This window comes from Canis lupus, chromosome 14, assembly GCF_011100685.1.
Source record: "Canis lupus familiaris isolate Mischka breed German Shepherd chromosome 14, alternate assembly UU_Cfam_GSD_1.0, whole genome shotgun sequence".
NCBI classification, from domain to species: Eukaryota; Metazoa; Chordata; class Mammalia; order Carnivora; family Canidae; genus Canis; species Canis lupus.
In genome coordinates, this window is record NC_049235.1 from 40,406,703 (window position 1) to 40,431,524 (window position 24,822).

Sequence of the window (24,822 nt, forward strand, 5' to 3'; positions counted from 1 at the left end):
GAAGACAGGGAGAAAGCAGGCAGCGGGGGTTGGAGACATTTTCCCCCCTTTATTTAAAAATAAAGACGCAGTCCTAATTGTTGGGAGAGCTGGCCCAGGCAAGCGAGTTGACTGTGAACTTGTACTAAAGCGTGCTCTGCTGGCGATTCCTAGGGTGTGCAGATTTATCTTCTCTGCATTTACTTAACCCGGCAGTGAACTGCACGGGCGTCATTTGTTAGGCGATGACAGACTTCACCTCCAGCAAGGGCTGCTTCACAAAATCGCAATAATTACCCAATAACCTTCATAACAAATATTATTATTGAAAATACCGGTTTGTGGGGAGGGGACCTAGTGGAAGAAGGACAGCTTTCTTTGTGAAAAACACCGAACAAAACAGACCTAGGCAGATCCAGTTCTGGGGTTCAGAATGGCCAGGACTGTGGTTCCCCTCTCCTAGGTGGGTGGGACCCTAGACCGACCCCCTCAACCTTGTATGGAAGCCCCGTTACAGTTTTGTCATTGACTAGAAAGAAATTTTGCCTTAGAAGCCAAAAAGGGATGGAGCCCACAACATTCTGCACTCTCCATGGTGGGCAAACCTCAGACAGACTCCCAAGCTAAGGCAGAGGAAGACGCTTCGAAGGGCATCTTTTAAGCTAAAGGGATTGTCTTCCTCTTTAATAGCCCATCTTTCAGGATGTAATTTGCTCTCCCCTCACTAATTGTTTGGATATAATACTCTTCACATCTCAACAAATGAACATGACTCTGTTTCTGATAGAAAATTCTGTCTTGCTCTCCCAGAGCCGCCAACAATGAAGCAGGGGAATGAGCTGGAGAAAAGGAATCTCGGCATAATGTTGTGAAATTAGACCATGGAAACCCTAACAAACCCCTAAGTAAGTGTGACCAGAAGCTTCCTATTATATTTATAGTTCAGGAAATATTGTCTCTTCAGCTTGTAGAAACAAACGAGGCCCTGCACATACTGGACACCTTCTCCTTTTACAAGATGAGGAGCACAGACACTTCTGCCACCGGCTGAGGCTGGATGTCTTCATAAAGCCCTTAATGACAGAGATTTTTTTTCCTCCTAAGTAAGTTCCTCTGCAAAAACAACACCAAAGAATGCACAAGAAGAAATAACTTATCTACAAAATGAGCAGATAACCAGCCATCCTTTTTACTATGCTTCCTATGAAAATAGGAAGAAAAGAAATTCTCCAATCATGCTCACACAGGTCTGACTGGATGCTGTATTTTTTAAAAAGTCATTTAACTCCTTGTGAGTGAACCTGCTCTCCTAAGAACTCTGAAGTTTTATGAAGATTACAAGAGACAGAAATAAGCAAGCTGACAATATTTATAGCCTGTATTTTTTTTAATACATGGGAAAGATTCTCTGTATTGGGTAATGCTGGATATGGGTCCAACAGCCTTTCTGCCCATTCCCACACCCCGGGTGGGATGTGGCCACGGAGGTGGTGTGGACACTTCCTCCGGGCAAGTTACTCAAATGAACCTGCCAGAAGCCCTATCACTCTTTTTTTTCTGCTACTAATTTTAGTCACCAAGAAATCACTCAAGCAAGATCACCAAATGAGTAACTAAAATAAAACCTTAACCCAATATTTTCCAGTAAAGAACTCAAAAGTCAGAGCAGCAAAACAAAGACTCTAGAATTCTCACAGACACACAAAATGACAAAAGAGAACCCAAATAGAGTTTATATTCTGGTTCCCAGTAAGATGCCAACACACCTTCCTGAGTGCTGAAATATTAGTACTTTAATAGGTCATACAAGATGACTTCAGAGATTTGCCTCGCCACTACTTCAGAGAAGTGGGACTTGTGGGAGGGTTTTGATTTTTCATAAAACTTCCCAGGTCTGTTTTTTGAACCTCTGACTTTGGGGACAACTGTTGGACTTCTTCTGTTGGGTATAAGTGGCCTCTGCACAATAAAGTTTGTTGAAACTCCAAAACTATACCCTTTTTTTTTTTTTCATTTTAAGCACTTAGTAAAAATATCTTTACCAATTAGCACTTGCAGGAAAACTATCCAACTCCTAAGGAGAAAATCATCTGGAGACAGATCTTTTTTTTTTTTTCTTTTTTCTTTTTGGTTCATTTCTGAGTTGGAGAATTTGGCTTAATTCTTCAGAGGGAGTAGGGGAAATCTGCTAGGTCCCTTGTGGGTACCCATCCAGAGAAAGACCCTTGGAGAGGCCACAGCATCCCCAGTCACTTTGCCTCTGAAGATCTTATATGAGGATTTGGGGACAAAGAGGGTGGTGGCTGAGGCCAAGTTAGAATTGTACCCAGGAAAAATTTATTTCACCTTACTTCACTGTTGGTGCAATATTGGGAACTGTTTTGGAAATCATAGATTATGTAAATTTCCTGGGATCAAACAGAATGAGCAGCTAACAAAAGAAAGGCGGAAATCTCCTACTGACAAACGACCAATTTCTTCCCTAAACTATCCTTTATGACGTGTCAGGAAAAACAACCTAATGGCTCTGGGGACTTTTAAGTTGGGCATTGAAGACACCTCCACTTCCCCCCCAAACTTTAGGGCACAGTTTGGAAGGCAGAATTTTTCTGTGTGTTGAGGGGGAGTAAATTTCTCTAATCTTTAGTGTTACCTAGGGGGAAATCCCTAAGTTGCCTTTTGAGTGTCCTGTGCGTGTGTGCACGTTCTAATTCTACAAAGGAGGAGAGGAAAAGGAAAGAAGAGAGGGAGAAGAAAGGGAAGGCGGAAGAAAAGAAAGCGCTTTAACTCCTTTCATTTAGCCTGGGGATTCAAAGACTAAAGTTAAATCCGGCCATAAAGTTTATTGCTTCAGACTCACAGGCGGGTGAGAACAGTCCCACCGAAATAAAAAGACCGTGCAGGGAAACAAGGTTCAGGGCCTGGTCCCGGGTGCAGGGGAGGGGGCGGTGAGCCCTCCGCCCCCCCACCCCCCACTCCTCGCCCCAGGTGGGGGACCCGCAGTCCCCAGAGCCCTGGGCTCGGCCTGGCGACCCAGGGGCCCAGCCTGGAGGTGCGGCCGGCGCCTCGCCGGGCCTCTGTCACCCTCCGGCTCTCTCCCGAGCCAGCCTGAAACTCGGCCCCGAAGGCAGCCGCCTCAATTCAGGGCTGCCAGATGACCCCGGCCCGCGAAGACATATTGCCACAGCCCCATAAGGAATCCCGCCAGGGTCGGCCTCGGCCCTGCCCGGGCCTTTCTTTCCAACTCCAAGCACTCCTCGGCGCAGCGCGGCCCTCGGCGCCCGCGGCCCGGCGCCCCGCTGTCTCCCAGCCCCCACCCTAGGGCTCCGCGACCCCCCGACGAGCCAGCCCCGCCAGCCCCGCCAGCCCCGCCAGCCCCGGAATGGGGGGGCGGCGGCCTGGCCGAGTCTGCACACACAGGGCCCGTTCGCACACAAAAATCATCTTTTGCGCGCCGGCGAGAGCAGCGGAAGTCATTAACATTCGCGGTCGTGCAGCAAGCAATTAAAGTTAGGCCTGGGGACGCGGCGGCCACAGGCGCTTTTCACCGGGGTGCCTCGCAGAGCTGGCTCCTGGCGCTGCTACTGTGGGCAGGGGAAAAGTTGGCTCTGCCCTTTTGAATTCAGAGGCAACCTCAGAGCCATTGAACCAGAGAGAGAGAGAGAGAGAAAGAGAGAGAGATGGAGGAAGAAAGTTTTCAGAGTACAAATAAACTTGAAAGCGCTTAGGAGGCGAGCTTACCTTAACTCGGAGGGAGCCATTTTTCAGAGAGTTTTGAGAACTTGTGGTTTGGACACTTCTTGACCTAAAATTGACAATTTGAATGACCAGGCGGCACACGTAGCCTGCAAAAGAGTCAAATGGAGTCCAGCGTCAGTGAGATTATATGTTATGTGGTATATAATGTTGGATGTCAACTCCCCAAAACCATAAAACTTACTTTAATGGCCCCACGTGACGTTTTATAGCCAGTGAGCCGATCTGTCTGTGCTATGGATGATTTTACGATCTAATTCATAGACAAAACCCTATTCATTTGGCACCCAAATGTCATATAGCCGGAACTGGGGCTTATAAAGTTTACTGTTTTATAACTTTTAAAAGGAAAGACGGCATCAGTGTAAGCAGTCGGTAAATGTGCAAATCTCTAGTTGCGCTTTAGCTGCTCTGAGGAGTTTCCCAATCGAGCTAGGATGGGGTAAGTACCTTCCATTTGTAGCAAATTAATTGTAGCAAAAGAAGCCAACTGGGCTCAGGGTAAGGAATGGGAAGGGGTGCCTGGGTGGGTTAAGGGGCAGAGGGTTTCGAAGCCATGATGGGGCGCAGCAGCCTCTTCAGCAAGTGAAGGCCTAGGATGACCTTAGCAAAGAGGCAGCATCTGTGTGGGCCCTGAGGGCTGCTAACAAAGCCCAGTGCTTTTGCTCCTTCTTTCTCTCTTTTCCTTTTTTTTTTTTTTTTTTTGGTACCCAGTAAGTTCACTTGGTTTCCTCAGAGATGGGCAGGTTGGACTCAGGCTTTGGAACCACCTACATACAGCTTTTCCACCTTCTGCCCTGCACTCTGATGGGTCAGAGTTAGGGAGGTGGCGGGTCAGGGTGTTAGTTAGTCTGAGGTCTCCTAGCACAGGCAGGCTGCTCAGGTAGCCTCAGACTCACTGCCTCCCAGCACTGGACAGACAGAAGAGCAGAAAGAGCCGCTTGCTATTTTGGCACAAACCAGACCAAGAGAACTTACAATAGAAAGTTTATTTTTTTGTTTCCAGTCAGTATTTTTTTCCTTAAAAACAAATACAAAAAAAAAAAAAAAAAAAAGCTGATCACAGTTTGCTTAAACAGCCAGACTCGGACAATATTTGTAACTTTGTTCACAAAAACATACATCACTGAAGCTGCGCTTAGGAGAGCCACTTCCAGAGTTCGTGCAAAGGGTCCTACAAAGGCACGCAGGGACACACCGCTCGGAGTCACAGTTTTCGTCACAGAGTCACTAGTCACTACACGTCAAACAAGTTAAGTTGTGTCTCATCAAGTCACCTCTACAACAGCATTAATTACACAAGGAATATAGGTAGTTTGAATAAAAATATCTTTAACAGCTTGGAGCTATTGAGACAGGAATACTTCCACTCACATGCACAGTTAAACAACTGGAGTGCAACACACAACATTGGCACTAAACGAGGTTGAAGGGGGACTTTTTTGTGTGTTTTTTTCTCTTTTTTGTTATAGTTACTTCAAGTAACACAGCTTGCTTCATATAAATAAGTTAAAACATCTATTTTTTTTTTCAAGACAAAGCCATTCAGGACAAAGAGATGAACAGAAAGCAGATCTACTTATACAGGCGCTATAATGGCAATAAACAGGCTCATGATTAAAAGATGAATTAGGGCAACGAGAACAGGGCTTCTTCACAGAAGGAACACAAGGGAGTTTCAGAAAGTCACCTTAGTACTGACACTACGCGGGATCCGCTAATACTGCTCAGTACTTTAAACGCTCAAATACTCAGGGGCGGAAGGCCCCTCCCGCCGCCGCCATGCTCATGCTTTTCAGCTTATTATCCTTTTTCCATTTCATTCTCCGGTTTTGGAACCAGATTTTAATTTGTCTCTCGGAGAGGCAAAGAGCATGTGCTATTTCAATCCTTCTTCGGCGGGTCAGGTAGCGGTTGAAGTGGAACTCCTTCTCCAGCTCCAGAGTCTGGTAGCGCGTGTAGGCCGTCCGGGCTCTCTTGCCTTCCGGGCCGCCTATGTTGTCTGCAACAGAAAAGTCAGCGATTTAGCCACCAACTCCGCAGCCCCCGGGTGCCCAAGTCGAGCTGGGGTCCTGAGCAGGGAGCGGGGGAGAAACGCTCAACAAGTCCTCCCTGCTCGCCGGCCCACCCCTCCCGAATTTCCTTCCCTCTTCCTTTCTAGAGAGAACACAATACAGTTTGGACTCTGGGAACAATCGGCCCATCTGAGGCTGGAGCCGCGTCCCGGAGGATCGCCCGGCTTTCCTTCACCCCTCTCCTGCCCTCTGGCCCTGCCCCTGGCGTCCCGAGGCGGGGCACTGCCCTCCCAGGCAGCCCACCTCTCAGAAACCCACGGAAGCAAGGCCCTTTCCTGAGCGCCCAAGTGGCCTCCAGGTCACCCTCCCCTAAAGTTCCAGCCCCGCGAGCCGCCTTCTGTTCCAGCCTGCACGCTTGGGGCGCCTGCTTTCTTTTTCTTCCCCTTTCTGCTGTCCCTTCTGCTCCCAAACTTCAGAATCCCGCCGGCTCTCGCCTCGATTATTCCCCCCCCCCAAGCCCCTTTTCGGGGACTCTAATTAGTAACGCTGTTTCCCCAGCGTAGCCCTCCTCATAAATTATCCGCCCTGACAAGCCCAATTCACGGCCCCTACTGCCATCCTCTACCTCTCTGCGCCCTGCTCGGCTGGCCTGACCCGGGAGCGCGTTCCGAGGCGCTGGGGTTCGATATGGGATTTTTCCTCCCCACCCCCCCGTTTCAACATCTAAACTTGCCTGGCCAGCGGCCCTTCTCCCCCACCCCCATCCCTCCCCGTCTGCGAGCTTTGGGCGCTGCAGAGAAGAGAAGGTGAAAGGAGGAAGGCAGGGGAAGGGAACGGCGGGGAGAGACTCCACAGGGCTGGGAGAGGCGAGACCAGGAGACAGACGGGAAGAGAGGGCGGTAAAGAAGAGAGGGGGGACCGAGAGCCGCGCCCCCGCGGCCGCGTGGATTTAGAAAAAGGCTGGCTTTACCATGACTTATGTGCAGCTTGCGCATCCAGGGGTAGATCTGGGGTTGGGCGGGCGGCGCCGGGCTCGGCTCGCTCTGCGCGCTCGCCTGCTCGCTGCTGGCGGGGGCGTCCTCCTCGGCTCCGGACGCCGTGCCAACCCCCTCTCTGCTGCTGATGTGGGTGCTGCCGGCGTTGGCCGAGGCGCCGCTGGAGTTGCCCAGGGAGTTTTTCCCGCCGTGGTGGCTGTCGCTGCCGGGCGAGGGGGCCACGGCGGAGCAGGGCAGCGGGTCGGGCGGAGGCGAGTGCGTGGACGTGGCCGGCTGGCTGTACCTGGGCTCGGCGGGCGCCGCGCTGGCGCCGGCCGCGTAGCTGCGGGCGCGCTCCCCGGAGCCAAAGTGGCCGGAGCCTGAGCGGCCGACGCTGAGATCCATGCCATTGTAGCCGTAGCCGTACCTGCCGGAGTGCATGCTCGCCGAGTCCCTGAATTGCTCGCTCACGGAACTATGATCTCCATAATTATGCAACTGGTAGTCCGGGCCATTTGGATAGCGACCGCAAAATGAGTTTACAAAATAAGAGCTCATTTGTTTTTTGATATGTGTGCTTGATTTGTGGCTCGCGGTCGTTTGTGCGTCTATAGCACCCTTGCACAATTTATGATGAATTATGGAAATGACTGGGACATGTACTTGGTTCCCTCCTACGTAGGCACCCAAATATGGGGTACGACTTCGAATCACGTGCTTTTGTTGTCCAGTCGTAAATCCTGCCTGATGACCTCTAGAGGTAAACTCGTGCACTAATGGGGGAGTTGGGTGGAGGCGAGAGGGGTGGCGCGCGCGCCGCAGGCGCGTGCCCGCCACCCGCCGCCGCCGTTCAGTCGGACTCGAGCGCCACCCGCTGGAGGCAGGGCGCATCGCTCCGCTTCCGACCCAGGGCTGCAAGGGCCGGGGTCGAATTGAGGTTACAGCCCATTATGGCAAAATTATTGCATTTCCCTCGCAGTTCCATTAGGATGTACCAATTGTGAGGCCGTCAGCTGCCGATCGCGCGCCCGGCGAGGATGCAGAGGATTGGGGGGAGATGGTGACTTGGATTTTATTTACAACAACTTTATTTCCCCGCTGTGCAGCCCCTCTTATTTTTGTGTCGAGGTTGGGGTCGGTTCTGCCCGTCGTGCCGGCAGCTCTGAAATTTGAAAATACAGATATCACCTTCGGGGAAGGGGGGAGGCCATTTAGCCAATTGGAGAAATAAATCCTGCCCGCAGCAGCAGCTACAATTACGGCTCTGTTTTTCTGTGAGTGCATGAGGGACAGTGTCCCTGCCGCTCTTAAATGACAGGCGTCTATTAAAGATAGCTTTTGTGTAGTGTTTCTCCGAGGCGAGGTCAAATTCCATACACTTTTATAACCGGAGTCGATTTTTCTTTCGTGTAAATATGGTTTTCGTGTCATTAGTTCGCTATTTGATTTGCTTTAAGTATCCAATCCGGAGAATCTTCACCACCAGGTCCCTTTCCTGGAGGCAGCCGGGCCCCAAGTCGGAGGGTTCTCTGTGAACCCAGCCAGTGGGCCCAGCCTCCCCGCAGCCACAGAAGCTGCTTGGAGGCTGGGGATCCTTGGGCCGAGGTATGAGCGTCTTGCTTAGACCTCCAGGAGTAAAATGAGGGTGCTAATGGAAGCATTTCGTGCCAGTGCCTAGTAGCTTCGTATTTTCCTGGGTCCTGAAAGACGAAAGTAGATCACGAATATAGCCGAAAGGCATGGGGGGGTGGGGACTTCCCGCTGGAGGCTGAGCGTCGCAGGCACCCCTGGCACATTTGGAAACCAGGACTCTTGCCCCATGGCCCCGAGCCCCTTCCTTTGGTCCTGAAAGCTACCCTGGTAGCAGCGCAGGCACCATCGGAGGCGGGGTCCGGGATCCGGAGCTGGAGCCTTCGGGAGCCCAGGCTCTCCGGGGGCTGTAAAGTTCCACCCGCGCCCAGGTTGCGGCGGCTCGGCTGAGGCTGCTTCTCTTCCACGGACGGTTGCGCGCGCGGGGCCGAGAGACTAGGCTGTCTCAGGGCCCCCTTTGTTCCTTACGCTTCTTCCTGTCTAGGAGCGGCCTGGAATGCCACTGCAGTGCTGGGGCCCCGGCCTTTAGGCCCCCTCTTTCCAGTGGCCCGAGTCGATTTGGTGGTACCCTCCGGGACTTGGTGGCGAGGGACCGAGGCGGAAACGCCCAGACACCCACCGAAAGGGGCTCGGCCCCGGGTTCTTTCCTCTCCAGCAATCCCGCGTCCCCGAGCTCAGGAGCACGCAAAGGCGCAATATAGCACAAGAGCCAGGGACGAATTCGGGGCGCGCCCCGGGATCCGGAGCCGGCTAGGGCAGCCTTGGAGAGCGGGACTGTGTGTGCAGTGCGCCCTGCTCCACCGCTGGGATTGGCTGTGTGTAGTATTATTATTATTATTATTATTATTTTTTTGGTAAGAAATAAATGCTCAGGCGTTTGCAAAGCTCCCAACTCCCCTGAAGCTGCGGAAGCCCCCCGGAGGAGCAGGCGGGGGAGAAAAGTTGGGGAGCAGGCGAAGGCAAGGGGGCAAAGCCGAGGGAGGTTGCGGCGCTGGCCTGGTCCCTGCCCAGGCGTCTACTCGCCAGCCTTTGCCTCCGCGTCCTCCCCGCTGGGCTGTGTGGAATTGATGAGTTTATTTTCCTTTTTCCACTTCATGCGGCGGTTCTGGAACCAGATCTTGATCTGGCGCTCGGTGAGGCAGAGCGCGTTGGCGATCTCGATGCGGCGGCGCCGCGTCAGGTAGCGGTTGAAGTGGAACTCCTTCTCCAGCTCCAGCGTCTGGTAGCGCGTGTAGGTCTGGCGGCCTCGGCGCCCGTGACTCCCATACACAGCACCTGCGGGCAGAAATGGCCGGGCGCCCGGTGAGCCAGGATCCCGGCAGCCGAACCAGTCAGACCCGCGCCCCGCGCCCCTGGCCTCTAAACTGGAAGCCCACTCGCCTCCGCTCCAGCCTCTTTCGCTATGTCTAAGGCCAAAAGCCGGCCGGATGGGAGAAGATTATTTCCTACCAAGCGAGATGTTTTCCACCTAAAACAATTTGGAGTGAGAAGTTATTGTTTTTTTGGAAAATCTGCTCAGTCAGAAAACCATTACAAGCAAAATAAGAGAATGAGCTGCTTAATTCAGGGTACCTGAGTTGTGCTTTTGTGGGAGTGTAGTCTGTGTGTGTCTGGAAGGGATGGGTGCGGAACCCTGGAAGTAGGTTGGACCCTAGGAATTCACACACGGATTTCTGTGAAGGTGTTACTGTGGCCACACATGTCAGGACTCAACATGGGGGTTTTTTGGAAGATGAAAAATGGTTAGCCCTCTCAAATCTTTGCAAACTCCCCCAAACTGTATGGCCCTTCTGAGAAATACAGCACTCTCTTGGAAAAAAAAAAGTGGATCTTAAAGCAAAACACTATCAGTCTAAAAATCTGCACTAGGCTCTGCCCTGCTCCAAGGATTCTCTGTCGAGTTTTCGGAAACCAGAGGCAAAGGGATGGAGCGATGGGCCATCTGGGGTTTCTGGAAATGTAGGACTGTGATGGGCTATCTGTTCTGGTGCCAAAGGAGCCCATGGGTGGGGGGCTCCCCCCCCCCCCCAAGCTGGGTGTGTGAGACTCAGGCAGGGCCTCAAAAGGAGGCACAAGTTGGCTAAGAGTGAGCAGTTGAGTGGAAGGGGGAGGAGGGGAGGGAGGGGAAAGAGAAAAAATCCTGAGGCTGGGGATGTGGCCCTCCAAGGCTTTAGGGAGACACTAGTGAGAGCCTTTAATCTATATGGATTTCTGAAAGGCAGAAAGGAGAGGGGTTGGGGAGTGAAAGGGAGTTATCAATGGTGGGTGCAGAAGGCCATCTCTGCTTGGGGATCTGAGCAGGGTGTTATTACCAGGGTGAAGTGTGGGCAGGCACTCCCTCCCACCCAGCCTAGCTCTCTGTTCAGGTTGCCCCTGTCACTGAGTCTCACATAGAGTGGCAGTGACCCCTCTCGATTCCCTAAGGTGTCACCTTACAAGGATACTAGTGCCGAGCCTTCACACGGCCACAGCTTGATTGCCTCACTGGGCATGGGTTGGGGTTGTTTGTTTTTGTTTTTGTTTTTAATCTCTTAAAAAAGCCAAAGAAACTTTGTTCAGTCTTTCCTCCTCTCTTTCTATTTCCTCCTTCTACTTTCTCTGTCTCCGCCTTCCTTCCTCCTTTCCCCGTCTCCCTCCACTCTCCTGGGGGGGCTGCAGGGAAATGCCTTACCCGCGCAGGAGTTCATCCGCTGCATCCAGGGGTAAACGGGGCTCGTGTACTTCCGGTCGGTGCCTTCGTCATGGAGGGCTTTGCCCGGCACGCTGCTGCTGTCGGGTTTGTACTGCTGCTCGGGAGAAAAGTGCAGGTAGTCCCCGGGGCCCCTCTGCTTGCCACTGCCCGAGGGCGAGGCGCCACTGAGGTCCTTATCAGAATAGAAACACGAGGCCCCGTACTCGTAGGACGCCCGGTTGCAGGCCAGGACCGAGTTGGACTGTTGGTAGAAACAAGGTGAGGTGTACGTCTTGTCCGGGAGGCTCGACGCCCCGTACGAGGCCGGGAAGGGCCTCAGCGCGTCATAGCCGGCCGGGTAGAGGGGCAGCTGGCCCAAGAAGGAGTCCTGGCCGCTGGGCAGGCTCCCGGGGAAAGTGGGATTCACAAAATAGGAACTCATTTGCGCGCCCCTCTGCAGGACTGTGATTTGTTGTGTATTAGTACATCTGGCTATAACTATTAGTAGTCATCGAACTGGTTTGTTTCTGGATGGCCGAACGCCAAAAGCGACAGCAGCAAATCGCACCAGCTGACGCGGCGGCGGCCAATGGGAGCGAGCGCTGGAGCCCGCTCCCCGGGGACCGCGGCGACCGAGGCAGCAAAGTTACAAACAGCCCCCAGCCCGCCCGCCCGCCGCCGGCCCGGCAGATTGATGGGCGCGCACAGCCAGCCGGCCCGGCTCTCCTCCCGAACGCCGGCGGCGGGCACGGCCCGGGTAGGGGCGTGCGGATCGGGCCGGGCTAGGGGCACTGGAGTCCGGGCCGCCGCAGAGGCCCCGCCAGGCCCGCTCCTTCCTCCTCCCCTTCTTGCCTGGTCGGATTTTGCTGGTTTTTCTTTCCAAACAGGAAACCTGGCAGCCCCGCGCCCGGAGGGGCGGTGACAACGCTGGCTTTGCTCCCCACCGGCCTGCCCTCCCGGCAGGGCCCTGAGTTTGCCCCTCCCTCTGCGCTCCCCTACCCGTGGGTGCGGGTTCCAGAGCTCGAGAAGGGGGTGTGAGAAACCAGGCCTTCACGCCCTGCTCCTCACTCCTGCACCTTAGCAATCGGTGCATCCCTTTCTCCTCTCCTTCCCCACACCCACCGAGGGCCTGGGCCTCGCTGCCGCCACCGCCGCCGCCGGGTGCGGAAGGCTCACCTCCAGCTGACCAGGATACGGCCAAACCTCTTCCCCGACCGGCCCCATCCTCCCACATACAACACGCCTCCTTTGAGTCCTGACGGGCTCCCCTCCAATGGCCAGCGACTGGGTGGCCTCAAAGCACCCCACAAGCTGGGCATCCCCCGTCCTACCTCTGCACCCAGGAGCTGAGAGGCCAGAAACCACTGTTTTCAACAAGAAAGGGACCTACAGAGGAGTGGTCTTGAGACTGAGCTCGGAAGCCGGCTGTGGGACCTGCTCCCCTCGCCCAGCACTTGGGACTCGCCAACCCGACACCCTGACAGCTCAGAGCTGAGACAGATCCAGATGTGGAATCTCTGTCCTCATTCTGGAGGCACAGCCACCCAAGGTCTCTGCCCAGCCAGGCATAGAAGGAAGCTGGGATGTTCCAAGGCCGTGAGATCATTGGTGTGCTTGGTTTGCAGGGTGTCCCACAGCCCACCCTTTCCTGGGGTGTACCCCTTCCTTGCCTTTCCTGGGGCTGTTGGGGGTCTGCTGCCTGCAGTTGCTCCTATACCAGGAAGAGCTGCCTCAACCGCTCCAGGAATCCTCTGCATTGCTTTTTACCGTGGTCCCAGGCCTGGCCTTCCCCAGACAGGACGTGAAAAGCATGTCCTGGTTTACTTTCCCTTGCTTGAGAGGTGTGCCTTCCAGATAGTTGACTTTTACAGCACATGGATCAATCTCATTTTGTAAAATGTGATATCTTTCCAGTGGCATTTTTACAACTGTATTTGTTGGGCTAGTAAAACCCTTGAATTAGCTTTAAAATCCTCAATTCTGTGGAGGCTGAAGAAAAACTATTTATACAATTTGGTTGTATTTCCAGAGGATACTTGTAAGATCTGTAAGATTCTGGTGAATGCAGGCCGATGGGGTTCAGGACTTGGGGGGGTGGATACCAATGCCTCCTAGGGATCTGCCAACGACTTCCTTAATCTCTTCCTTGCTTTTTGAATTTTTCCCCTGCCCTCACTTCCCTCAAAAGGAGAAAATTGGGAAAGGACGGGACTACAGGACTACGGGTGGCCCCCACAGAACCTCGTGAGCACCCCTGAAAGTGGCTGCTGCCCACCCGATGGGGGCTGTACCCAGAAGCCTTCTGCCTGTGTCCCAAACCAATCCAAGCTGGGAAAGTTTCCCCTGTGTATATATAAAGAAGGGCCCCGCAGGAGAAGATAGAATATAACATTTCCCTCGAATTCCTTCAGGGAATAGACACGATAGGCGCAAATGAAAGCTCAAGGTTAAAATTCTAAAGGAAACCATATTTTTAAAGCTAGATCCAAAGAAAATCATGTTTGAGTTATTGTTTCTTAAACAAGACCATCAGATGACAGTGATTTCAAACAAATTATTATTATATAAGACGAAAATAACTGTTGAGAGATGTTGATAAATGTTTACATTTATAATTTCTGTTTCATATCTCCAGGTCTCACACAGTATTGGGACTGATGGCAGTTTACTACCTATGCTACTATTGTTACTATTTGTCATGGTTTGACTTGGATTCTTGATCTAATAATTACCCCAGACAATGACAGAATTTGATTTCTCAGCTAAGAGCCAAAAAATACTGTATTTCCAGCTTCTGTAGGCACTGAGATAGAAAAAATAAATTAAATCTCTACGTGTTAGCCAAGGCTGGTACATATTATGTTGGCAACGGCCCAATTTATTTCTCCAACCAGCATTAGGTGCCTATATATATGGAGAGAGAGAGAGAGAGAGAAACAGAGCGAGAGACACACACACCGCTCAGGCAAGAATAGGAGCCCCAGACGCTGGAGGGAGCCTCTCCTGGGATAGTGAGAACGGCTACCAGGACTCTCTCTTCTAGGTCAAAGCCACGGAGAAAGTCCACTTACCTTTCAGCTGCTCTTCAAAGGGGACTGGATGGTGTGCAGGGCCCCACAGTCCGCCCTTTCCCTGGGCTGCCCACTCGACCTCCGCCAGCCTGGAGAGCGGCCCGCCGGTGTGTTGGGGGGGACCTTGAGGGCCACCCAGGCCGCCTGGATCTGTAGCCCAGGCCAGAGCCCATAGCATACAGGTGCGGCCTCCGCCTGTCACAGGCCCTCGCCTGACGCCAAAGCCCGCCTTTCTTGCCATAGTCAATCCTCCTCAGGGCCAGCCAGGCCTGCAGGCCTCGGGACCAGGAGTGGTCTCTCCGATCTCAAAATCCCAAAGCGGGCGTCTTCCCCGCACCAGCGTGCGCCCCGGGGGCGCCTTGGGACGCGCAGTTTGGACAGAAGCAGCCATGACGTGCCAGGCCGCCTGTGCAACCAGTCTCCATGGCGCTGGGGGTGGGAGGAGGACCCGAGCAGAGCCGGGCGTCCAGCTCTGGTCAGGGGTGGCCAAGGCGGGGGAGGTTCCCGACAGGCCCTGGGAGGCCGCCCATCGGGTCCTCCCTTGCCCCCCTCTCCTCGGCCTGCTTGGGAATCTCTGAGGGGCCCGCGCAGCAGTCGCGCCAGGCTGCAGGACGCGGGGCTGCGGCTGGCGTCGGTCCCGGCGACGGCCACAGCGTGGCAGCAGCGAGCGCCCGGCGCGGCCGCAATAAATAATCTGCCCGCGGCAGCCGCAGTCAGGCAGCCCGCGGCCCTGCGACGCAAACGCGCCGCTTTATCCGCCCCGAGCGCACCCGGGGCGCCGGTGGCCGTCCCAAACGGCCGCGGCCGCGTCTCGACGTTCTAATGCATACCAAGGCATTGTCTTAGGGTGGGAAAACAACATCAACCGAGGCCACAAAACAAACAAAAAGAACTCGAGCCCAGAACCTCAGGATCCTTTCTGGTCGCAGTCCCAGGAAGCGTCTGGGGCAAATCTGGCCGAGACGCACCCGGGCGACGCCACCGCCGGTGCCACCGCGCCCCATAAAGCCAACGCCCACGGCACCCTCCGTGCCTCTCCTCCCCGGGCGGCTCCACGGTCCCCTCCGCGCTCGCGGAAAGTGGGGCGTGCGGTCGCCAGCCGGCTGCGCCGAGGTGGGGGGGTGGGGGGTCCCCCTATCGCCCAGACTCGGTTTGCGTCCCCCCTTCAACCTTCGCTGCGGCCCCTGCCACTCTCCATAACACCACTACATTTCTCAGCACCGAAACTTCCCGCCAAGCAACACCCAGCCAATTAACCCCATCCTCTCCTCCAACGCAGAGTTCCACCCACGCACCCAGTCCCTCTCCCCGCGCTTCAGACACCTCTGTCATCGGAACACCGAGTGAAGGGAAGCAGGCAATCAGCAGAGGAACCTGGCTGAATTAGTAAGTTTCTGTTGTGTTTTTTCCCCCTCATTCTACTTTCCTCTCCACAAACCTAGTCCCTCCGAATAGAAGGTGCTATGTTGATACTAATAAAACGCATGTCAATTAATTCCCTCTGCACCCCCCCCCTCACCTCTTCCCACCTCCCCAGGTCCAGAATGGTCTCCGGTGGTTGGGGATTTCAATCGAGCCAATTGGGTCATGAATGAAAAAAAAAAAAAAAAAAACCTTCAAACCCGAGAGTCTGGTTAGGGAACGCAGAATGCAGGGCCACTTCTTTTGGGGGCTCGGCAAGGTCGCTGGGGAAGAGGAGAGAGAAGCCCTCAGTGCTCCTGCCCCGTGCCAGGGCGCTGTGCCACGGAAGGAAGGCTGGCATTACCGCCCTGGTGAGCCAGGGGCAGGCGAGAGAAAGGGAGTGTGTGTGCGCGTGTGTGCGCGCGCTCGTGTGTATGTGTGTGTGTGTGTGCGAGCGCGCGTGATGGGGGGCAAGTGTGAGCGCTGAGTGTGGGCGAGGGTGAGTGTGCCCCTCTTCCAAGCCGCCCTGGGTGCCCTCTCCCCCCACCGCCGCCGGCGCGGCTGCCATCTCACCACCTTTGCTCCTGTCTCCCCACATGTCTCACCTTCAGATGGCGGCTCCCAGAAGCTCCTGCCCCTCTGACAGCTGTCGCTTGGGCAGCCGGGGAGACGAATTGTCCTCCTTCCTGGTGCCAGAGGACGCAGGAAATTAGCCAGGTTGCGAGTTGCAAAGCGGCCGCCGAGGCGCCGGGAACTGGACGCGCCCCACCTCCAGCGGGAGCGGCCGGGCCGGGCCGGGCCAGGGCCTCGCCTGGCTCGCCATCGCCGGACAAAGCGCAGCCAAGCCCGGCTGGAAGGCAGAGCTCCGAAGCAGGCAGGACCGAGCGGAGCAAAAGAATGCGGCTCTATTCTCGCAAGGGAAATTATAAAAAAGTTCATGTTCACGGTTCCCATCCACATGACCGACAGCGGCCAATGGAAGGGCCGAACAACTCATAAAGTTGTATTGCAAAGTTGTAAATTTTCATAAACAACAACGGATTTATGACCCTTTCCCCATCACTAAGAGGAGGCAGCTCTTACACCGGCGCCATCTTACCACCGAGGCCGCCCCGACTGGGGGCCGCAGGTTTTACAAACCCAGTTGGGCCGGGTTTTATTAAAAGAGCAATAAGAAGCGGGCCCGACCTAGGCAGGAGGCCGCAGTCGAGGTCTCCGCCTGCCTGCCCAGCTCAGGCTATCCTGCGCTGTCCCCATCGGCCCTCGCCCCTACCCAGACCCTCCACCTTCCCCGCGCCCACCCGCACGCCCCCGCCAAGGCTCGGCAGCAGCCCAGGCTCGGCAGCAGCCCGGGGCTGCGGTCCCTGCCCCTTCCCACACCCCTCAGCTGCAGCGCTGTGCCCGGCGCCCTGGCTTTGCCTGAATGCAGGGTGGGCGGGGGGCTGCGTCAGAGGCCCTGAATCCCACCTCCTAGCTTGGGGCCCTGTTCAGGACTCGTGGAAAATTCGGGATCATTGGCAGGGTAATACCCCTAACCCAGCCCACCCCGCAGCCTTAGAGGAAAAGGTGGATTTTGTATTCGCTCATGGAATTTGTGGAGGTTTTTTTTAGGGAGGTTCATAGACTATAACATATCCATTGAAGATTCCGTTTTCAAGAGATCTGGAAGATGTCTGTGCACACACACACACAAAATGAAGATGAAAATCTTTGGAGAAATTCATATACAATTATGACACACAGAAAAGCACACACTCAATTATTGACACGGAAATACACGCAACTATTTACACACAGAAACACATGCACTCAGTTATGGACATAGAATCACATAAAATTATTGACTCATGTAGCAATACACACATACATAAAATACACATACAAAAGAGGTACACACATACCTATGCAAATCCACACCAAAAGGGACTTGACACACATATACACCAATACATAGACACTCAACACTTGGACCCCAATTGTCCTTCCACTTTTGCTTCTCCAAAGCCCCTTTGGACATACAGACTTAGCCAGGCTTTGCTCTCCAGTCATGCTTACCTTTCTTTCCCAGGCCCCCCTGTATAAAGCAGTCCACATTTCTTTGTCACCAAGCATCTTTATTTTTGTTACATAAAACACGGTTAGCTGGGCAAGACAGGAAGCGTGCCTTCCCATTCCTGGAACCCCAAGCTAGAGCCTACAGGGACAAGGGGGACGCAGGACAACACAAGAGATGAAGGGCATTGGGAAGGGCAATGGCTCTCCCCACCAGCTATAAAGTTAGCTCAAGACAACACACCATGCTACAAAGTCACCCCATTAACACATCCTTCCCGAGTCAAGACATTGCCTTACAAATGAGCTCCAAGACTATATAAATGACAAAAAAAATCTTGTTCAAATATACAATATTTGCTATTGTAGGAAAAGTCAGGGTGTATATATTCAACATGGCTGGACAGTAGGATATGGGGGCCAGGGGAGGTGCAGGGAGGCTGGGAGCAACTCTGCAGTCCTACTAAGCAGAAGCTAACCCAGAGATCTGCAGCTAGCTTGGGAATGCTCCCCTCCAGAAGTGGGGGTAGTGGGCCTGAACTTGGGATGCCCAGGCCAGAGAAGGAGGGATTCTAGGTTGCAGCACTTAGAATGCTTTGGAATAAATATATTATTTTTCAATTTAAATAGAAGCCAATACCCTGGTCCCCGGACCCCAGTGCCTTCTCCATGCAGCCTCAGGGACCCCTCAAGGCTGCCAGGCAGAAGCAGGAGGGGCCTGGCCGGGGAAGGGGCCGGCACTAGGTAGCAGGCGAGCCAGTGAGCACAAAATAGGTAGTTTGGGACTAGTAGGTAGTACTGAGAAGATCAGGTCCTTGTCGGTATGGGGGAGGTGCTGGGTGTTTGCCAGTGTGGGGACAGGTCGGGGCTTCCTGGGAGTGGAGGCCTACTGGGGCTGGGCCCATAGGTAGTTTGGGGTGCCTCTCGCTGAGGCCTGTGCTAGGTAGTATTTTAGCCGTGCCAGCACAGAGCTGGTCCGACTGGGGTTAGGGAGGGTGTCTGCTGGGGGTACTTGGGGGCAGAGAGATCCCCAAGGGGACCCAGGCTAGGCGGCTGCTCGGTCCAGAAAAGATGGGAGCTGGAATGGGTAATGGGGCAGATGGGTACAGGTTGGGGACTGTTTTGTTTTTGTTTTTGTTTTTGTTTTTACGTTTTCTTTTTATTTTTTCCACTTTTGTAAATAAAATCAGTGAGTCTCTAAAGACGCTTTTCCCGACTGTCTGGTGCAGCCAGGGCCCCGACTTGGCCCCTCATTCCTCCTCCTCTTCGTCGTCGTCGTCGTCATCTTCGTCCTCCTCGTCGGCCTTGTCGGTGGCGGCGGCGGCGGTGGCGGCGGCGGCGGCGGCGGCGGTGGGCACGGCGCCCTCGGGGGCGGCGGCGGCCGGACCCTCATCCTTATGCTCTTTCTTCCACTTCATGCGGCGGTTCTGGAACCAGATCTTGATCTGGCGCTCGGTGAGGCAGAGCGCGTGGGCGATCTCGATGCGGCGGCGCCGCGTCAGGTAGCGGTTGAAGTGGAACTCCTTCTCCAGCTCCAGCGTCTGGTAGCGCGTGTAGGTCTGGCGGCCCCGCTTCCTGTCGGGCCCTGGGAGCAGACATGCGGACACACGGACGCATGGACACACGGACAGATAAACCAACAGAGGCACAGACAGGACAGTGCATTAGCCAGGCCGCCGTCCCAGAGCCTGCACCTTTCTCCCAGCGCTGACCCGGGCGCGCGTCCCCCCTCCGCCCGCGCCCCCGAACGGAGCTGGGGGAGGAGCGGGAGCGTTAGCGGAAGACCCCAACTGCGGTGCCAGACGCGCAGGCAGCTCTGTGAGGAGGAAAGGCGCAGAATCCCAACTTTACAACCGCCCTTTCCAGCCGGCTAGGCTTCCACAATGTCCTGCTTCCCCCTGACAAAGGGAAATTGTAAATATAGAGTGTGGGCAAGTGGGAGACGCTGCGCTTTTGCCATTCAAAGGCGAGCTGGGCCGCTTCCCCCCCCCCCCTCCGCCCCTTGCTAGGCAAGTGGGTGACCCTCGGGCAGTCCGCACTCCAGGGGCGCCTTTCCTCCCTGGAAGACCGCGCCCCCATCCCCGGACCTTCCTGGGGCACTCCGACCCCCCCCCCCCGTCCCCGCTCTCTCTCGTTCCCCACCCCTCCTTTAAATGGCCCCTGGCACAGGGGCGTCAGAGGGGCCCTGGCCTGAAGGAGGGTTTGGCTCTTCCTGCTTTTGAAAAAGGAGAGCCTGGCCGAAAGGAAAAGGAGGAGGGAGGGAGAGAAGAAAGGGAGAGAGAAAGAGAGAGAAAGAGAATAGCGAACAAAATGTTAAAATTCCAAGGCAAATGGAGTTAAATAAATTTACGAGGATCGAACCCATTAATTGGGTCATAAAAAGTTTTATGAGCCTCATTTACATACAATGCTACGGGCTCTCCACGCTATGGCGCCTTGACTCTAATTAAAACCAGAAAGGCTGCGCCGCCAGGAGTCACGGGGCCGCCGGCTCGCAGTCGCCTCGCTCCGCGCTCCGCGCTCCGCAGCCCCGCGCTCCGCGCTGCCGCCCCGCCCGCCCGCCCGCCCGGCTGCTTCGCCTACCTGAAGACCGCATCCAGGGGTAGATGCGGAAATTGGCCTCGGCCGGGCCGTGCAGCGCGCCTTCGTCCGCCTTGTCGCAAGCGCCTTTGGCGAGGTCACTGCAGAGCCCGGGGATGTTTTGGTCGTAGGAGGCGCAGGGCAGGTTGCCGTAGGCGTCGGCGCCCAGGCCGTAGCCCGACGCGAAGGGGCTCTGATACAGGGGGCTGTTGACATTGTACAAGCCCGGTACGGTCGAAGCGAAGGCGCCGGCGCCCGCCCCGTAGCCGCTTCTCTGCGAGTTGGGCGCAAAGGAGCAAGAAGTCGGCTCGGCATTTTGGAACAGAGAAGCCCCCGCCGTATATTTGCTAAAAAGCGCATTCACATAATACGAAGAACTCATAATTTTGACCTGTGATTTGTTGTCCGGCAGCTTTCAGTGTCGGTTTTACGAGGTAGCGTGATATATGATAACATTACACCCCCAGATTTACACCAAACCCCATTTTCTTTTGGACGGAGCTCGCCGCAGCACGTGACCGCCCACATGACCGCCTCCGCCAATCTCAGCAGCCCTCACAGGTGGTCTTGCTCCGCGGGGCCCGCGGCAGCCTAGAATGGAAGGGGAAGAGGCTCAAATATGTGGCCAACGAATCTGCCCGCGCCCCGCGGGTCCGGCGCGTCCCGCGGGGAAGGGACCCCGAGGCTCCGCGCGAGCGCTCAGCCCAGCGCCACCTGGACGCCTGGCCCGCGGAGGCTGCGCGGGCTCGGCCGGGGACAGCCTCCTTTTGCCTGTTACCGAACTCTGGACCGAGCCTGCGGGCCCTCCCGCCCCCGTCCTGTCTCCGGACCCAGCCTAGCGAGGGTCTCTACCCTCTGCGCACCCGCCCGCCCCACGGCAGCCCGTGGGCAAATCTCAGCTCTGGGCAAATCGGTTCTTTGCCCTCATCTTCCTCCACCCTCCACCCCCCATCCTCCCCACGGCCCCCACCCCCGTCCAGGTCCACTGGGCAATAGGCCCATTTAGACTGTGATCCAGATGGGGCCGGCGCAGCGTCGCTTCCAGCTGCAGCGAGAACGCACCACAAACTGGAACCATGTGGTTCGAATAAAGTCAACGTCTCCCAGCTTCCTTTCCTTAATCGGCGGCACACTGTTTATCCGCCTTAAAGGAAGCAGTGAAATATTTATCTATTAATGAGCCTCATTTGCCAACAGATTTATTAACGTGGGGTTCTCCTCCCTCCTCCTGGACACCGCTGTCCTGGCAGGCTCTGTGCATTCGCTGCTGGGCACCTGGCTGGCCTCTGGCAGCCTAAGAACTGGCTAGTTCCTCTTTTGTCCTCCCTGCAACCTCTGGTTCCCCCTGGCTCCAGGGGAACCAAATCTCCTTCCCTAAGGCTGGAGGAACCTCAGGTCCCACACCTTTCCAGGTACCCCTAGAGCTGGGACTTCTCTGGAAAGCTTCTTCAGGGCCAATCATGGGCCTCTGCCAGCTCCTCTTGGTCTTGAGTGCCTGGGAGCAAGCAATACACACTTTAGAGCCAGTTTGGAGAGGAGAAAGAGGGGCCCAGGTGCCTGGGTACCTCAGCCCATTATGGATCTCTATTTCTTTTAGAGACCCCCCCAAAACAAAATAGGGGGACACTTCTCGAAAGACCACCCAGCTCTGGAGGCTTCACATTTCCAAGACTGGCTCACAGAGAAGGGAACACATAATAGTCTCCCTCCTTCCCATCCAGGCCCCCAACGCATGGAGCTTACCTTTCCAAGCCTCCAACCCTGTGCAGGGTTGGACCAGCCGAAGCCCCTGCCGCCCACCGCTCCGTGGAGTGTGGTGGGGCGAACCCTTCCCCTAAACGCCTCATAAACTGCTCAGGCCGCGCTGGAAGCCCAGCCGCCAGGTCAGTATGCCTTTTACTGCTCAGCTCGATTGCACACCATAAACCCGACCTCACAATGGAATTGCTCCGGAAATTCTCCTCTAAATTATAGAGTTTGGTTCCTTGTGTACAAAGCACTTCCCATCACTTTCAGAGAGTCCAGGCCGCCCCTGTTCACTGCACCCTCTCAGGGGGTCCCAGGAGCACAAAAGGCAGCAAGAGGGTTCAGACCCGGATGCAACGGAGCCCTAGTTCCTGCCTAGCGGACTGCCCAGGGGCGTGGGTGGAGAGGTGGGGGCTGTCCGGGCAGGTGGGCGCCTGCTGGTTTCCCCTCGGGGCACTGGGGCTGGTGGGGAGGCAATATCCGGGGATGCCCTTTATGGAGGACCGGGATGATAGCTTGTCTCAGTTGGGGAATGGAGGCTGTAACATGGGAAGAGAAGAAAAACTAAATATTCTAAATAGCATCATTTTCTGGCAGGAAATAAAAACCTAAAAAAGTTTAAGGAAGATGAAGCAAGCAAGGAAGCTAGGAGATCAAAGAGACGGAATTAGACAGCTTTAGACCAATAAATTGTTCCCTGGGTGACACAGAGCAAGATGCAAAGAGAAAGACCCGGCCCCGCCGCCGCCGCCGCCGTCTGTCTAGACTCGGGCGGCTGGAGCAGCCGACAGCGATGGTGTTTAAAGCAAAACCTTGCCCTGAAGTGAAACGACCCAGACCCGGTGGGGATACATTTCGGGGAGCGCGAGAAGGAACGCAATCCCAGCCAAGAGGGCTCGGAGCCCACGCCACAGGCTCATCCCTGCCTGGGTTTTTCCGGCGCAGGTCCAAACGGTCCTGGCAGGACGCACTGCCCCTCCGCTTGGGCCAAGGAAAATCCAGATACTGCCGTCAGGGCCTCAGCCTCTCCGGGCCCAAGTCAGCCAACTGGGCCGAGCCCCGCGGGTGCCGAATCCTTTCTTTCGTTTCTGGGCTTCTCTCTTTCCTCCCGCCTCCTGTGGCAGGGTTTTAAAACGAAAAGGCCAGACAGAGTCAGGCTTTCAGTAAGGCCTCCTTAATCTCGTGTTCTCGATCCATTGCTTTCCTACTTATTTGTCTGAAAAGACACAAATGCACTGGGTTATATGTGATCATATTCACAGAAATACTCGTTGACGATCAGCCTGGATGGAGCAGGCACGTGCAGGCGGGTTTCTCATCAGCCGAGCTGTCTTTACATAAAGACTTTTTTTTTTTCCTCACCGCTCTCCTGGAGAGCTGGGTTCCTACCTATCACACGGAGTGTGTTTCCCTTGCTTCTTGTTACCAAACTGCTCAATATTGCAGCCCAGCTAAGAATGCAAGCCCAGCTCTGGGTGGGGGGAGCGCAGGGACCCTGCCTGGAGTCTGGCGGCTGGCGATTTGCTTCTCTTAACGTTTCCACTCGCGCCCCTGCCCCTCGCGCGGGCTGCGCTCGGTTCCTCCGCCACTGAGCAGTCCCCGGTCCCGGCGCGGGGACAAATCCATGCCCGACGAGTGCAAAGGAGCGAAGGCTGGCAGCTAACCAGGGAAGCGCTTCCCAGGCAGCCGGGCCAGGAGAGCCGCCTCCCAGCCAACCAGCCGGCCAAGGGCAAGGGAGGCCCCGCGCGTGGCAGTCCGTGAGGCCTCTGGGATCCCAACCCGCCGGCACCTACCTGAAGCCTCCGTCATTGGTGGAGAGAAGCGGTCGCCACCGATCTGCTCCTTCACCATTTATTTGTAGTTACATAAATTGAGCTTTCTACCTGCAGCTTGGATACATGACCACGGGCGGCTCTCGGGGAAGCTATATAAAACCCTTCTTACAATCAGATGCTGTCAAATAGTGTGTGTTATGTAGGAAATATAATGAGGACGTTTGCTGCAATACCAACGTGTGTCTATAAACGGAGAAGAAGGGAGGAGAGGGAAGAAGAGGGAGGGAGGGAAGGAAGAAGAGAGAGAGAGAGAGAGAGAGAGAAACACTCAGGAGATGTCAGCCAAAATCCAGTCCCCAGTTTTACAGCGTGTACAGCGCGGAGACGCAGGTTGTAAACATTTTGTGGGCTTGGCAGAGACTATTACAACCCAAATAAACACACCGCGTGGCGTGTTCACAGGGCTCCGGGGTGCTCCGAGGGGTTCTCTGTTTGCTTTGCGTTTTCCCTCTGAAACTGTTGAGCACCACGGGCTGATCCTCGCACCCGCACTCGCGGCCGCCTCCTGCAAGGTTCTGGGGCGTGTTCCCCGCCCACGGTCCAGGATAGGCTGGGCCTAGCTTGGGGTCCTCTCCCTCCTCCTCGCATCCTGAGCCGCTCCACTGCCAAGGAAGTTCCGTGGCGAGAGAAGCACCGGCAGCTTTCACGAAGTGAACTCCTAGCCCGGAGCGAGGATGTTATCATCATTATTTTAAGCATCGCATTTATTTTTAGAACAATCAAAGCAGCCCCTGCTGTGCTCCCAGGGATTCTCCGTCTCGGGCAATTCAGCCGCCAAACGCACACTAGAAAGTCAGCAAGAATGCCTCCCCCCCGCACCCCCCATTTTCAGCCGCCTGATTTTACTGTCACTTATTCGAGGCGGCCGGGTCCTGCGGTCCTGGGGGCCTGGCTCTCCAGGGTGCTGGCTCCCCGGGGCCGGGTACCCGGGCGCAGCGTGAGGGAGCCTCCCCCGCCGCCGCCGCAGAACCCTTGGCCAAGGTAGGCGCCCTCTGCACACCCTCCGGGAGGTCACCGAGTCCCGGGGCTGGAGGCCTCAGTCCTGCGGTGTGTCCGCCGGTCAGTCGAGTTCTCCGAGCGTCGCGCTGGCCCAAGGCCTGTCCCGGACTGGGGACGGTGACCTTAGAGCCGCCCCCGCGCCCGGGGCTGCAG

At 55.4% G+C, this 24,822-nt stretch overlaps 4 protein-coding genes and 1 long non-coding RNA gene across 11 annotated transcripts in view; 1 reads left to right on the plus strand and 4 right to left on the minus strand.

Moving 5' to 3' along the window:
* Positions 1-16,201, minus strand: part of HOXA3 (homeobox A3) — a 45,515-nt gene extending 29,314 nt beyond the window's left edge. For both annotated transcript variants that reach the window (XM_038557166.1, XM_038557162.1), the window contains exons 1-2: positions 16,063-16,201; positions 3,721-3,824 (exon numbers count right to left, since the gene is read on the minus strand). The gene's annotated coding sequence lies outside the window, so the exon portion shown is untranslated. The remainder of the gene's footprint in view (positions 1-3,720; positions 3,825-16,062) is intronic.
* Positions 5,241-9,316, minus strand: HOXA5 (homeobox A5). 2 transcript variants are annotated; one of them, XM_038557169.1, is made up of 3 exons: positions 8,581-9,316; positions 6,721-8,424; positions 5,241-5,737 (listed from the first exon to the last, which is right to left on the minus strand). In XM_038557169.1, exons 2-3 carry the CDS (start codon positions 7,613-7,615, stop codon positions 5,487-5,489), a joined length of 1,146 nt encoding a protein of 381 aa, XP_038413097.1. In that variant the 5' UTR covers positions 7,616-8,424; positions 8,581-9,316; the 3' UTR covers positions 5,241-5,486. The 2 variants fall into 2 exon arrangements, with proteins under 2 accessions (XP_038413097.1, XP_038413096.1); XM_038557168.1 differs by having other exon boundaries at positions 6,721-9,316.
* On the minus strand, positions 9,129-16,692 carry HOXA6 (homeobox A6). 2 transcript variants are annotated; one of them, XM_038557181.1, is made up of 4 exons: positions 16,063-16,692; positions 15,671-15,741; positions 10,986-11,247; positions 9,129-9,589 (listed from the first exon to the last, which is right to left on the minus strand). In XM_038557181.1, exons 1-4 carry the CDS (start codon positions 16,415-16,417, stop codon positions 9,330-9,332), a joined length of 948 nt encoding a protein of 315 aa, XP_038413109.1. In that variant the 5' UTR covers positions 16,418-16,692; the 3' UTR covers positions 9,129-9,329. The 2 variants fall into 2 exon arrangements, with proteins under 2 accessions (XP_038413109.1, XP_038413110.1); XM_038557182.1 differs by lacking the exons at positions 15,671-15,741; positions 16,063-16,692 and having other exon boundaries at positions 10,986-11,621.
* Positions 14,786-17,565, plus strand: LOC119866379. 2 transcript variants are annotated; one of them, XR_005369607.1, is made up of 3 exons: positions 14,802-14,903; positions 15,336-15,442; positions 16,069-17,565. It is a non-coding gene; the product is annotated as an uncharacterized LOC119866379 (long non-coding RNA). The 2 variants fall into 2 exon arrangements; XR_005369606.1 differs by having other exon boundaries at positions 14,786-15,442.
* Positions 17,551-23,862, minus strand: HOXA7 (homeobox A7). Of its 3 annotated transcripts, none has more exons than XM_038557184.1 (3): positions 23,629-23,862; positions 20,093-20,680; positions 17,551-19,094 (listed from the first exon to the last, which is right to left on the minus strand). In XM_038557184.1, the coding sequence occupies exons 2-3, from the start codon at positions 20,469-20,471 to the stop codon at positions 18,760-18,762; spliced, it is 714 nt and encodes a 237-aa protein (XP_038413112.1). In that variant the 5' UTR covers positions 20,472-20,680; positions 23,629-23,862; the 3' UTR covers positions 17,551-18,759. The 3 variants fall into 3 exon arrangements, with proteins under 3 accessions (XP_038413112.1, XP_038413113.1, XP_038413114.1); XM_038557185.1 differs by lacking the exon at positions 23,629-23,862 and adding an exon at positions 21,833-22,024; XM_038557186.1 differs by lacking the exon at positions 23,629-23,862 and adding an exon at positions 21,152-21,237.
* Between the last annotated feature and the right edge of the window lie 960 nt (positions 23,863-24,822).